Raw genomic sequence first — 13667 nt, 5'->3', positions numbered from 1 at the left:
CTTTTCCTCCTCCTGCTCCCTTGGGAATGTCCGGCCGCGTGTCCGAGTTTCCTGCCCAGGGACCTCCAGAAATTCCAGGAGTTTGGAATCAGCTTCTTCCCAACAAAACTCACCGGAAACATTCCCAAACGGGAAAAGAATTCCAGGAAAAACAAAGAAAAGCCAACAAAAAAGGTGGATTTTGCTGGAAAAGCTTCCCTGGTCCCGTCCGGCTCCGGGAATTCCTGGGAAGCACCCGGCGGGTCCCAGAACAGCGACAGGGAATCCCAAATCCCCCAAAATCCAACATTCCCGGGGGAATCCTGGCCGGATTTGGGATCCTCCCAGCCTGGACCCCAATCCCAGCAGGATCTGGGATCATCCCAGTCCCAATCCCAATCCCAATCCCATCTTTCCCTCGGACACCGGGAAGGGCTCGGGGAGGTTTTATGTACACGGCGCCAATTCCCGGCTCGGAGCTGATTCCCAGGGCTGATCCCGGAATTCTGGGAATGCTGAAGTTCCCGGGAACGCTCAGCTGTCTGCAGGGCCGATCCTGGAATTCCGGGAATGCAGAGATTCCTGGGAGCGCTCGGTTCTCCTCGGCGCTCGCCGGGCGCGGATGAAGGCCACCCCGGAGTTCTGGGAATGCCGAGATTCCCACGCTCGGGGCTGGTTCTGGGGGGATCCCGGGAATCTGGGAACACCGCAATTCCTGGGAACACTCAGTTGTCCTCGGGGCCGATCCCGGAATTCCAGGAATTCCAGAATTCCCGGCAATCTCAGTTCTCCTCGCTCTGCCGGGCGCGGCTGAAGGCCATCCCGTGGGTCCGGAAGTGCCAGGATTCCCAGGAACGCTCAGTTCTCCTCGGGGCTGATCCCGGAATTCCAGGATTCCCGGATTCCCGGGAATCTCAGTTCTCCTCGCTCTGCCGGGCGCGGATGAAGGCCATCCCGTGGGTCCGGAAATGCGTCTTGAGGCTGAGCTGGCTCTCAAAGCCTCTCCCGCAAACTTTGCATTCCAACTTTCCCTCGGATCCGTCCGCGCCGGCTCCGGAATTCCCGTTCCCGCCGCCTTGGGAAGCGCTTCCCGAATCCTCGGGATCGGCCGCTCCCTTCTTCTTTTTGTGGGAGATGAAGCGGTGGCGGTTGAGGGAAATCTGGGACGTGAAGCAGAGGCCGCATTCCCGGCACTGCTGGGAATTCCCGTCCGTGCGGTGCTGCGGGATGTGGGCTTGGAATTCCGCCCGGCTTCCCGCCAGGAATCCGCACTTGCGGCAGCGGAACGGGGCCTTCCCGCCGCCTTTGGGGTTCTTGGAAGGGGGGGTGGTGCTGTCGGGCTCCTCGCTGCACGAGTCGTCCGAGGAGAGCTTCCGCTTGCGGCCGGACCCCTGGGAGAAGGGGAAAGCTGGGAATTTCAGGGCTTTGGATTAAGGCTGGGGATGGGAGTTGTGGGTGGAAAACGCCTTGGGAATTGGGGGCGGCTCCCAGCAGGAATTCCGGGATGAGGAGTTTCCAATCCGGCCCCAAACCCCCCCAAATTCCCAGGAAATCCCAGGGAATTTGTAGCTGGCAGTGTCTGGAAAAGGGGGAATTCTGCCTCTGGGAGTTGGGGTTGGACAACCCCTCAGGAACTGGGGCCGCTCCCAGCAGGAATTCCGGGATGAGACACCCCCAATCCCACCCGAAACCGCCGAAATTCCCGGGAAATCCCGGGAAATGCCGGAGGATCCCACGGCATCCCCACCTGGGCGGGCCCGGAGCCGAGGCGGGCGATGACGACCTCCTGGCTCTTGGCGGGGTCGGTGACTTTGATCCCGTGCCGCACCTGGATGTGCTTCTCCAGGATCAGGCGGCTGCTGAACGTCCTCTTCCCCTCCGTGCAGTACCTGCGGCAAACGGCACGGGAGCAGCCGGCTCTTCCCGGGAATTCTGCCTCTGGAACCCCCAACCCCAACCCGGCCCGTCCCGGTTGGTATCAAACCCTGCAATCCTTCCCAGTCCCTCCCAGTTCCCAGAGATCCAATCAGGGGCACGGCAGGAAGGGATGAGCCACCCTCCAAGTCCTGCTTTTCCCAGGAATTCTGCCTCTGGAATCCCCAACCCCAACCAGGCATCGACAAAGCCCCCGGAATCCTCCCCAAATCCCTCCCAATTCCCAGATATCCCAACCCCCACCCCCTGCAGCTTCATCCCCCCACTTTTTTCCCCAAACTCCGCCAATTCCCTGTTTTCCAGCCCCGAAATCCCAGGAAAGCGCCGGTACCTGCAGGGATAGACGCGTTTGATGCCCTCGTGGTTGACCCGGACGTGCCTGCGGAGGCTCGGGGCGGAGCAGAAGGAGCGCTCGCACAGGTGGCACGGGAATTTCTTCACGGACTGCCGGGAAAAATCCGTGTCCGGGATCCGGGAGGGATCCACGAGGATCCAGGAGGATCCGAGAGCCGCGATTCCCGCTCCAGCTCAAGGTGGGAATTTGGTTCTCCCTCAAATCCCCGCTCCCGCCTGGGATTCATCCAGGCGGGAATTATCCCAAGAATCTCAATCCTGATGGATTTTCTCCCGGGAATGCCAGGAAATTCCCATTCCCATTCCCAAATCCTCACCTTCCCGTGCTCCTTCTTCATGTGGGACACGTACTCGTCGCGCTCGGGGAACCAGGAGTGGCAGACGCCGCACGTCCACCCGCTGCCCTTGGATTTATTCCCAGATTTCCGCTGGAATCGGCTCCGTTTGGTTTTCCGCAGCTCCGGGGAGCTCGGGGGCTCGTCCTCCTCCGTGGAGGACGAGGATTCCTCGGAGATCTTGGACACCGGAGTCTCCAGAGGCTCCGGCTTCGGCGTCAGCAGCGCCGGGGATTTCTTGGAAGCGTCTTCCTTGGATTTCTGGGGCTGGTGGGTGTTCTGGGAAGGGAAAATTCAGGATTTGGGGGTGGGAATTTTGCTGGAGGAGGGAATTCTGTCCGGCTGTGGGTCAGCAGGGAACGGGAGGGATCAGCCAGACCAAGGGCAGGGACATTCCCGCTGTTCCGGGTGGCTCCAGGGATGGGGAATCCATGGGATAACCTGGGCCAGGATCTGGGATTTATCCCTAAAATCCCCTCGGAGCCAGCGCGGGGAGCCCCGGGAGGGTTCGGGGTGGAACAGCCTCAAACCCCACCCAGCCCCGGCCGGGGCTCCCATTTCCCTGCACTCCCCACCCACTCCGGGGACACTCCCGGGGTCGAAATTCCATCATTCCTGGCTGGAATTCCACCATTCCCGGCCGGAATCCCGGCTGACCTTGAGGTGCTCGAGCATGGTGCGCTTCTGGGCGAAGAGCAGCGGGCACTGCGGGCAGCGGAAGACGCTGACGCGCTGCGGCAGCAGGTGCTGGTCGAAGTGCGACGAGAGCAGCGGCTTGTGCGTGAACACCGTGTCACACATGGCGCACTTGTAGATCATCCTGGGAAACAGAAACGCCGGGATTCGGCACGGGAAGGGGGAGAAGGGATGGGAAAGGGATGGGAAAAGAGGGGGGAGGGAAGGGGGGAAGAGGGAGGGGAAAAAGAGGGGGGAAAAAAAGAGGGAAAAGGGAGGGGAAAAGTAGGGAAGAGGGAGAGAAAAGGAAGGGGGAAGGGAAAACAGAGGAAAAAGGGAAGGAAAAGGAGGGGAAGGGAAGGAAAAAAGAGGGAGAAAATGGAAAAAACGGAGGAAAAAAAGGGAGGGGAAAGGGAGAGAGAAAATGAGGGAAAAGGAGGGAAAGGGAAGGTGGGGATTGAGCTCATCCCATGCACGGAGGAGGCCCTGCCCACCACGGAACGTCTGAGGCTGCATTCCCAGCTCTCCCAATCCTGGAATCGCTCAGGCTGGAAAAGCCCTCTGGGATCAGCACTCCCACCATTCCCAAGCACCACATTCCCAGATTTTCCAGCCAGCTCCACCACCACCAACACCCCCCACGCTCGCCACGTCAAAGCATTCCCAAAAATCCCATCGCAGCCTCTCTGGGATGAGCCTGAGGCCGTTCCCTCGGATCCTGGGAGCGATCCATGGGAATTCCTTCCCCGGGAATACTCACTTGGACTGCTGGTTGCTGAAGCCCGGGTGCTGCGTGTAGACGTGGGCGTGGGCGCTCGGGGCGGACTTGAAAGCCATGGGACAGATGGGACATTTATGGAAAACCTCGCAGTGGGAACTCTGGATGTGGGATTTGATGGAATTGACGCCGCCGAACACCACGGAGCAGCTGGGACACCTGGGGAATTCCAGCAGGGATCAGGATCCAAATCAGTGTTGGATTCTTGGGAAATTCCTATCAGGGACCAGGATCCCAGCAAGTTCTGGGAAAATTCCAACACCGGGATCCAAACAAACTCTGGACTCTGGGAAAATTCCTAGCAGAAAAACCAGGATCCCAAAAAGGTCTGGGAAAATTCCAGCAGGGATCAGGATCCCACTCCATTCCTGTTTAGGCTGGAAAAGCTCTCTAGGATCACCAAATCCAACCATTCCCCCAGCACTCCCAAGGCCACATCCACGGGACGCTTCCGTGGCCAACGTGTCCATTTCCGAACCTTTCCACGGACAACGCCTCCAGCAGCGCCTCCCCCGGCATTCCCGGCGCTCCCGGCATTCCCGGCGCTCCGTACCTGTATCCCACCCTGCGGGAGAAGTGCAGGCAGGAGTCCTTGAGGTGCGCCTCGAAGTTGGCCAGCAGGAAGTTGCCGCCGCACTCGGGGCACACGTGGGGCGGGCGGCTGCGGTGCATGCGCTGGTGCGCGCCGAAGCTGCAGCGGTTGGGCAGGATCATGGGGCACGCCGAGCACACCTGCAAAACCGGGATTCGCCCACGGAACGCCGGGAACGCCGGGAACGCCGGCCCCGAGCGGCGCCTCGGGGGGGTCCGGGCTCCGTCCCGCTGATCCCGGCGGGATAACGCGGCTCGGGATCCGCTCGGTCCCTCTTGGATGCGGCCCTGGATCGGCCCAGGAGGCCGCAGCTCCTCCGTGGAAAACTCAGGGAAGGCGGGTGGTGGATGGAGGGAGGGATGGGGTGGGATGGGGTGGGATGGGATAGGGTGGGATGGGATGGGGTGGGATGGGATGGGGTCGGATGGGATGGGATGGGATGGGATGGGATAGGGTGGGATGGGATGGGGTGGGGTGGGATGGGGTCGGATGGGATGGGGTGGGGTGGGATGGGGTGGGATAGGGTGGGATGGATCCATGGATGGATGGATGCTCTCACTGCTCTCCCATCCTCTCCCAGCCCCTTCCCACCATCTCCCACCTTCTCCCACCGCCTCCCCGTTCTCCCAGCCCGTTCCCAGCCCTGCCCCGTGCCCTCACCGTGCTGCTGCTGCTGGTGGCCACCCCGACCTGCTGGAAATGCGCCGCCAGCCCGGCCTTGTCCTTGCACTGCTCCTTGCACTCGAGGCACCGGAAGCAGCTGTAGCTGCTCTGCTCCGAGCCCAGCGGCAGCACCGGCAGCTCCTGGGCGCCGTTCCCGGCGTCCTGCGCCACCTTTCCCGCCGGGAACGCCAGCGACACCAGGGGGGTGATGTCGGGCTGGCCGATCATCTGCTCCAGGGCGATGGGCCGCATGACCAGGTGCGAGCACTGCATGACCAGCCCCTTGTCCTTGTGCTCGCGGGCGTGCAGCAGCAGGCTGCACTTGTTGAAGAACACCAGGCGCTTGGCGCAGTGGTTGCAGGTGACCTCGATGCGCATGCTGCGCCGGTCGTAGTGCCGCGCCAGGCTCTTCTCCAGCGCGAAGGCGTCGCCGCACTCCAGGCAGCGGTAGCCGAAGGGCGGCAGCGCCAGGCTGGCCTCGGCCGGGGGGCTCAGGTTGGGTTTGTAGGTGGGCAGCAGGTTCTTGCTGTTGAGGATTTTGTTGAAGGCCTCCACCAGGCTGGACTGCGAGCGGGAGATGACGGTGCCGGCCACGCTCGGCGCCGCTTTGGGCAGCGCCGCGCCGCCGTTGGCCTTGGCGCTCTGGGCGGCCGCGCTCCCGTTGCTCCGGCCGTCCCCCTTGGGAAGGGGCTGCGGCACCAAGTTCAGGATGTTCTTGGCCACGGATTTTCCGGGTTTTCCCGGGAGAACCACGGATTTCTGCTGGGCCACGCTGGCGGCGATGAGCATGGCGCTGCTGGCGCTCTGGATGGTGGCCACGGGCAGCACCGTCCCCTTCAGCTTCGCGCCGTTCCCCAGCTGCACGCTGACGATCTTCGGCCCTTCCGCCGATTTCAAAGGGCTGGGAAGCTCCGTCTTGTCCTTGGCTGCCTCCGCGGCGATCCCGCCGGGACACTCCAGGCTTTCCTGGGAATTCTGCTTGGTGGAGGCCGGCTCCGAGTCCGAGGACACCCTGGTGACCGTCCTGGTGATGCTGCCGCAGGAGGTTTTGATGGTCTTGATGCGGACTTTGAGCGGCCGCGAGGAATTGGAGGACGGGGAATTGGTGCTCTCCTCCTCCTCCTCCTCCTCCTCTTCCTCCTCCTCCTCCTCGCCGCTGGAAACGCTCGGGGGGCTTCCCATGGACCTGTCCAGCATTTCCTGCTCCTCCTTCAAGGAGAGGCTCTCCAGCTGTTTGGGAGAGCTGGGGATGTGGATCCCCGGAGAGGAGAAGGATTCCCGAGGGCTCCCAGGGGAGTGTTTGAGCTCGGCCGCGTTCCCGGCGCTCCCGTCCAGCGCCGGATCCGATCCCGGCCACGCGGCCACGGGAGAATCCTCCGCGGAATAGCGGACGGTGACGGATTTCAGGTGCTCCAGGGGGCTGTCCCCGAGGCTCACGGCCAATCCCTTGGGACTGGAGCTCCGCGGCGTCGCCTCTTCCGAGTCCGATTCCTCCTTTTTGATGCAGGGAATGGGATGGGCTCCGTCGGCGGCCGCTCCCGCCCGGAACGGCGGCGGAAAAGCCGGATCCAAGCTCTCTGTGGCTTCTCCCAAGGGCTCCTTGCAGTCCAAGGACGGGGTGGGGGACGGGGCCAGCGAGGGCACAGCCAGGGATTTCTCCTTGGCTTTGCATTCCCGGGACCTGTCGATCAAATTGGCGCCGTCCTCGTTGGGGTCGGGGCTGAAATGGGAGAACAAATCCAAAGCTTTGGCGTTCTTCTCCTTGCCCCAGCACTCCCCGTTGGACGCCGCCTCCACCCCGCGGGAACTCGGGGATCTGGGAACGTCAGCGGCTCCGAAGCCGTTCTGGAGGAGCCTCGGGGCCATGCCGTGCCCATCCTTGCCGCGGGATTCCAGGTTTTCCAGCTGCTCCGGGCACACGGTGTTCTTGACGATGACGCTGACGGCCGAGATGTCGGGGTGGGGCAGGACGTGCTCCGGGGCGGCGGCTCCCGGCTCCCCCGGGAGGGCTTTGCCGTGGGGCTCGGGCTCCTCGTGGTGCGAGTGGATGGCCTCGTTGGCGTCGATGTCGGGGATGTCGAAGGCGGCCAGGAGGTCGTCGAAATCCGGGGTTTTCATGTCCCCCATGGCTGGCAGCAGGGGGGGGGCTGGGGGGGAACGGGAAAGGAGCTCTGGGAATTCGGGGCTTCCCCTCCCTCGGAACCCCAGCAAATCCTCAAGTTCCTCAGCCTCTTCCCTTCCATTCCCATCCCATTCCCACCCCTTTGCCATCCTATTCCCATTCTCATTCCATTCCCATTCCATTCTCATTCCATTCCATCCCATCCCATCCCATCCCATCCCATCCCATCCCATCCCATCCCATCCCCACCCCTTTCCCATCCTATTCCCATTCTCATTCCATTCCCATTCCATTCTCATTCCATTCCATCCCATCCCATCCCATCCCATCCCATCCCATCCCATTCCATTCTCATCCCATCCTATCCCATCCCATCCCATCCCATTCCATTCTCATCCCATCCTATCCCATCCCATCCCATCCCATTCCATCCCATCCCATTCCCATTCCATTTTATCTCTATCCCATTCCATTCGTTTTTTGTTCCCATTCCCATCCCATCCCATTCCATCCCATCCCATTCCCATTCCATTTTATCTCTATCCCATTCCATTCATTTTTCGTTCCCATTCCCATCCCATCCCATTCCATCCCATCCCATTCCCATTCCATTTTATCTCTATCCGATTCCATTTGTTTTCCGTTCCCATTCCCATCCCATCCCATTCCATCCCATCCCCATTCCATTCGTTTTCCATTCCCATTTCCATCCCTTCCCCATTCTATTCCCATTCCCAAAATCCCTTCTTTTAGGCAAGATTCTGGAAACAGGGATTTTGGGATTTGAGGTGAGGACAAGGAGAATCCAGAGGCTTTGGAAAAACAACCCCTGGGAAGAGGAAATTCCACTTTTCCCGGTTTTTCCACCCAAATCCAGGTGTTTCCCACCAGTCCCAGGGAACTGGATCCAGCCCCAATCCCAAATTTGTGGGCAGAGATCCCGGATCCATCGGGATCAGGGAACGTCTCCTGGGTTGTTTTGATGGAGTTGTCCCTGGAATCGCCCTTCCCGAGTGCATCCCGTGGGATGAGAGGCCTGGGATATCTGGGATGTGGAAAAAAGGGATGGAAAACCAGGAACTGCAGCTCCTGTCAAACCCTGCCCCGGGGACAGGCGAGAATTCCCGACCTTTTCCCTCTCCCAGCACAAACCAGGATCGGGATCCCCCTCGGAGCTGCTCCCGGGGGGGTTTTGCTCCCTTTTTCTGCCGGATCCGGGCTCAGGAATGGGAAAACTCCGGAGGTTTTCCCGCCGGGAGCTTAAGCTGGAGCTTAGTCTGGGTTTATTTTTAACTCCCCGGAGGTCAGGCCAAGGGGATCCGCTCGGGATCTGCTCGGGATCCACGGGATCACCGGGAATCAGCGGCTCCGGGGCCACATTCCAGAGCCCCCCCCTGGATCCCGGCTCTGGAATCTCCCCCAAATCCAACAGGGAAGCGGCTTCAAGGGGGAAAAAAAAAAAAGGATTTGTGCTGGGAAAGCAGCAGGGATTTGGTTTGGGAATAAAGGGCTGGAAAAGGGGGAAGGGGAGGGACTGGAGAAGGGAATTCCCGCTGGGAAAAGGAGGAAGATTCCCAGGAGATGTTCTGTGCTCCAAAGCAGTCCCTGCCTGGTTTCCATCAGGATCCCCTTCCCATCCCAAAGATCCCCCTTTTATCCCAAAGATCCCCAGCCCAGCCCAGCCCCGGAGCAGCTGGGAAAGCCTCTGGATCCGGCCCCATCCCGGCTCCGGCCCCATCCTGGCTCAATCCAGGCCCTGTTCCCGACCTGGAGCTGAGCCCAGGATCCGTCACATCCCAGGGACAACAATTCCCTGTTAACCCCCGGAATTCCGGCACTTCCAGCGGGCCTGGAAGCTCCAAGGGTTTGGTTTTTAAGGGAAAAAGCTCCTTTCCAGAGGGGGAGAGGGAAAAGGGCTTTGATCCCGTGGTTTTCCAGCTTGGAAAAACGGGAGAAAGGGGAGAGAGCCACGGATCCAACCCCAATTCCAGCCCCAAATCCGGGTTCTTTGGGAAGCAATCCCTGCTCCAAAGCTCGTTTTCCCCAGGAAGAACAACGGGATTTAAGGAGCCCAACCGGGGTTCCCAATCCCCTTTTCCTGGGGTTCCCAATCCCCTTTTCCAGGATTTTCCAAGCCCCCTTCCCAAGGGCAACCTCCCCGCCAATCCCCCGGGATGTGAGGGGAAAAGCCGCCGGTTCTGTGGGAAGAATCCCAATCCCAAACTGCTCCGGCCCACCCCACATCCAGAGGCTCCCAAGCAGGTGGAATTCCATTCATTTTCCCTCTGGAATTTGCCTTTTCCTTCCCAAATCCCCTTTTTCCTGCCCTTTTAGCCCATGAAAATCCTCCCCACAGGGTGCCAGGTAGGAAATAATCCTTTGGAAAAGCTGGGAATTGTTCTCCAGGGATTTCTCACTGTCCTGTCCCATTCACATCCAAATCCTCAGGAATGTCCGGGATGGATCTGGGATTTCCTCACCCCAATCCCTTCTTCCCATGAATCCCAAAGGTTTGGGATCCCTTCCCAGGGTTTGGGATCCCTTCCTGAGGGGAACAGACAGCTTTTTTTGGGAATGAACACATCCAGGCCTGGAAAATCCCAAGGGAGCTGTTTGGGATCAGGAGCAAGGCTTGGAAATCCTTTCCCGGCTCAATTTCCTATGGAAAAGGAAGCGGGAAAAGCAGGAGAGCCACGAGCAGAAAAACAGGGAGGGGCTATCCCAAAAATCCACCGGTGGCAAATCCCGGCTTCCAAACCCATCCCAAACTCCCATCCCGATCCCAAACTCCCATCCCGATCCCAAACTCCCATCCCGATCCCAAACTCCCCATCCCGATCCCAAACTCCCCATCCCGATCCCAAACTCCCATCCCGATCCCAAACTCCCCATCCCGATCCCAAACTCCCCATCCCGATCCCAAAGCTCCCCATCCTGATCCCAAACTCCCCATCCCGATCCCAAACTCCCATCCCGATCCCAAACTCCCCATCCCGATCCCAAACTCCCATCCCGATCCCAAACTCCCCATCCCGATCCCAAACTCCCCATCCTGATCCCAAACTCCCCATCCCGATCCCAAACTCCCATCCCAATCCCAAACTCCCCATCCTGATCCCAAAGCTCCCCATCCCGATCCCAAACTCCCCATCCTGATCCCAAACTCCCCATCCCAAAGCCCTGATCCCCATCCTGATCCTAAAGTCCTAATCCCAAATTCCCTGTCCTGATCCCAAGCTCCCCATCCCGATGCCAGGCTCCCATCCCAACCCCAAATCCCCGATCCCGCCCCCCTCCCGGCGCAGCTGCCGCCTCCCGAGGGAGCCGTGGGGGATTAAATTCCCGGCGTTTGCAGGGAATTAATTCCCGGCCATCTGCCGGCCCCGGAGCTGCCGGCACCACCCGGGGCTGGCCCCGATCCCGGGATCCCGACAACTCCAACGGGAAAGGGAATTTTCCAGCCCGGCAGGAGCTGGGAGGGTTTGGGATTCCTGTTTTTCCCGGGATTCCCGCCAGGGCTGCGTGGGTCTGGGCAGGGATTCCATGGAATTCTGGGGTCTTCCCAAAGATTCAGGATGCCAAGGCACCCACCCCGAGCCCAAACTCCCCATCCCAATCCCAAATTCCCATCTCAAGCCCCTCATCCCAACCCAATCATTCCCAGTTTTCCAGGGGGTTTTCCCAACCCAAAATCCCTTCAGCCCAGCCAGGGAATCCCACTGAAATTCCAGGAATAGAAACGGAAAAGCTGCTCCACGGGATCCCAAAAAACCCCAGGCAATTCCCTCCCTCGCTCCCAGCGCATCCCGACGGCTTCTATAGGACCTGGATGCCAAAATAAATCAAATTCCTTGGAATTCTCTTTCAGGAAGAGGGATTAGATCTGGAAAATCCCAACTGGGATGGGATAAACCTGGAAATCTGGAATTCCTGGGAATCCCAGGGCATCCCAGGAGATCCTGAGGCACTTCCAGGCCTCTCCAACTGCTCTGGAAGAGCTCAGGGAAAATTCCAGGGGAATTCCAGGGAAGAACAGCTCGATTCCCAAACCTCCCCGCTCCCAAACATTCCCAGGGAATTCCCTGCTATTAAGTTAATTGTGGGCAGGGAATTCCAGCCTCCCACGGGATCCCGGGATTTTCCAGGGGCAGGGCCCAGGAATGGGGAGGGGAAGAGAAGCTGGGATTGGGAAGGAAAAACCCTGGAGAAACTTCCCTGGGAAAGATCCATTCCCGGGCCTCCTCCTTCTCCTTTCCTCTCCGCACTTCCCAGGCTTTTTCCTCCCACCAGAACCAGGGAAATCAGGGAATTCCCGAATTCCCAAAACCACTCAGGAGCCTCCCTGGGCATTCCCAGGAGGAATCTCCTGTTAATCCTCCCTATTCCCCGTTTTCCCTTCATTCCCAGGTGTTCGTTTTTCCCTATTCCCAGATTTTCCCGTATCCCCAGTTTCCCCCCAGTTTTCTCCCAGCACAAAATCAAGGCGGATTTATCCCCAAACCCAGGATGATTCCCGCTTTTCCCATCTGGAATCCCACCAGGAACCTTCCCAAACATCCCTGGAAATTCAGGAAGTTATTCCAGGCCTGGAAAACTCCACATTTCCCACTTTCTCCCACCGAAAAACCCTTCGGAGTCACGGAATTCCCACACCCCCAAACCCCACTCTGCAACTCCCGGGGCTCCTGGGAACCTCCCCGGGGGTCTCCAGGGATCTGGGAAGATCCAAAGGGATCCCAAATCCCTCCCCCCTCCCGGATTCCCACGGCCACTCCTCAAAAAATCTGAAGGAGCGAAGGAAGGAATTTGGGGGGGGGGGGGGGGGGGGATTCCCCGTTTTCATCCTCCCCCAAAAAAGCTCAGTCCCAGGAATTCCAGGTGGGAATAACAACCCCCAAACCCCTGGATTCTCCCAGGAGCTCCCAATCCCCCCTCGCTCCCTTTTCCTCCGGGAATTCCCGATGGGAACGGCCGATTCCAAAGGGGGAAACGCCACCGGAGCTTTGGGCTGCCCCGTCCCCAAAAAATCCCACGGGGCAATGACCCTGATCGCCCCAAATCCCGGGATTTCGGATTGGGAAGGGGCGGGGGGTGACCGTGACCCTTCAAAATTCCAGGATGGGGGGGGATGACCCCGATCCCACAAAATTCCCGGGATCTGGGGGGCTGTGACCGCCCCCCCCTCCCCCCCCGGGCCCCCCTCAGGCCGCGCTTCCCGCCCAGGCCTCGCCCCCCCTCAGGCCTTGACCCCCTCAGGCCGCTCCCGCCCCTCAGGCCCCGGTACCTGGAGCTGCGCGCGGGGGCCGCTCCCGGCCGCCGTTCCCGGTTCCCGATCGCGGTTCCCGATCCCGATCCCGATCCCGATCGCGGTTCCCGATCCCGATCCCGATCCCGATCCCGGTCCCGCTCGGGCCCCTCGGCGGCGCCGCTTCCCCTCCGCCACTTCCTGCTTGGCCCCCCCGCCCCGCCGGCCGCTCGCGCCGCGCTCTCCCGCCCTCTCCCCGCGTCTCTATTGGCTAACACTCCCGTCACTCATCGCAAAACACATTCCGATTGGTCTCCTCAGCTGTCACTCAATAATGATCGCGACCATCCGCACTCCCCATTGGCCGAGTGGGGCCCGCCCCACGCCGGGGGTGTTGATTGGGGAAGGCGGGTGTCATTCAATCCGAGAGGCCCCGCCCACCCCGGGTGGCGGCGCTTCCTATTGGTTGTTGTTGCACCTCCTGCTGATTGGCTGAGAGCGCTGTCTATCAATAAACCCCCGCCTCACCTCGCTTCTCATTGGCCAAGGCGCGCTGTTTCTCAAGCGCGGGTTCCGGCCGCCATTGGCCTCAGGGAGCGTCCATGGCGGCGTCTCCCGGCCGGGGGGCTCCCATTGGGCGCGGGATTTCTCCCTCAGCACCAAAACCCGCCCACACCGGTCCCGGAATGGCTCCAATCCCCCCCTCCCATTCGCTGCCAGCGCTGTCACTCACAGAGGCATGTGAGGATGCCTCGCCCACGTCCTCCTGCCGCGCGATGCCATTGGTGGAGAGCGCTGTCACTCAAGGCCGTCCCGTCTCCTCGCGCTCCCATTGGCTGAAATGCCTAAAAACCCGCCAAGCCAACCCCCGCCGCTCATTGGTGCCCGGATCTGTCACTCATTATCAACCCGGCCCTCCTCCCACTCTCATTGGCCAGCTCAAGGACAACATCCCCTTCTTCCGCACGCTGATTGGTCGGTTCTCCTGT

The 13667-nt window shown here is 60.4% G+C and overlaps 1 protein-coding gene across 2 annotated transcripts; it reads right to left on the bottom strand.

The window, feature by feature from the left end:
• Positions 1 to 6: 6 nt before the first annotated feature.
• ZNF687 (zinc finger protein 687) lies at positions 7 to 12862 on the bottom strand. 2 transcript variants are annotated; one of them, XM_082298512.1, is made up of 9 exons: positions 12718 to 12862; positions 5309 to 7458; positions 4610 to 4788; positions 4039 to 4215; positions 3261 to 3423; positions 2586 to 2882; positions 2246 to 2358; positions 1727 to 1868; positions 7 to 1370 (listed from the first exon to the last, which is right to left on the bottom strand). In XM_082298512.1, exons 2-9 carry the CDS (start codon positions 7436 to 7438, stop codon positions 894 to 896), a joined length of 3678 nt encoding a protein of 1225 aa, XP_082154638.1. In that variant the 5' UTR covers positions 7439 to 7458; positions 12718 to 12862; the 3' UTR covers positions 7 to 893. The 2 variants fall into 2 exon arrangements, with proteins under 2 accessions (XP_082154638.1, XP_082154637.1); XM_082298511.1 differs by lacking the exon at positions 12718 to 12862 and having other exon boundaries at positions 5309 to 7601.
• Between the last annotated feature and the right edge of the window lie 805 nt (positions 12863 to 13667).

The sequence above is a fragment of the Coloeus monedula genome (genome assembly GCF_965178545.1).
Source record: "Coloeus monedula genome assembly, chromosome: 29".
Classification (NCBI taxonomy): Eukaryota; Metazoa; Chordata; class Aves; order Passeriformes; family Corvidae; genus Coloeus; species Coloeus monedula.
This window is presented reverse-complemented; position numbering and strand designations above follow the sequence as displayed.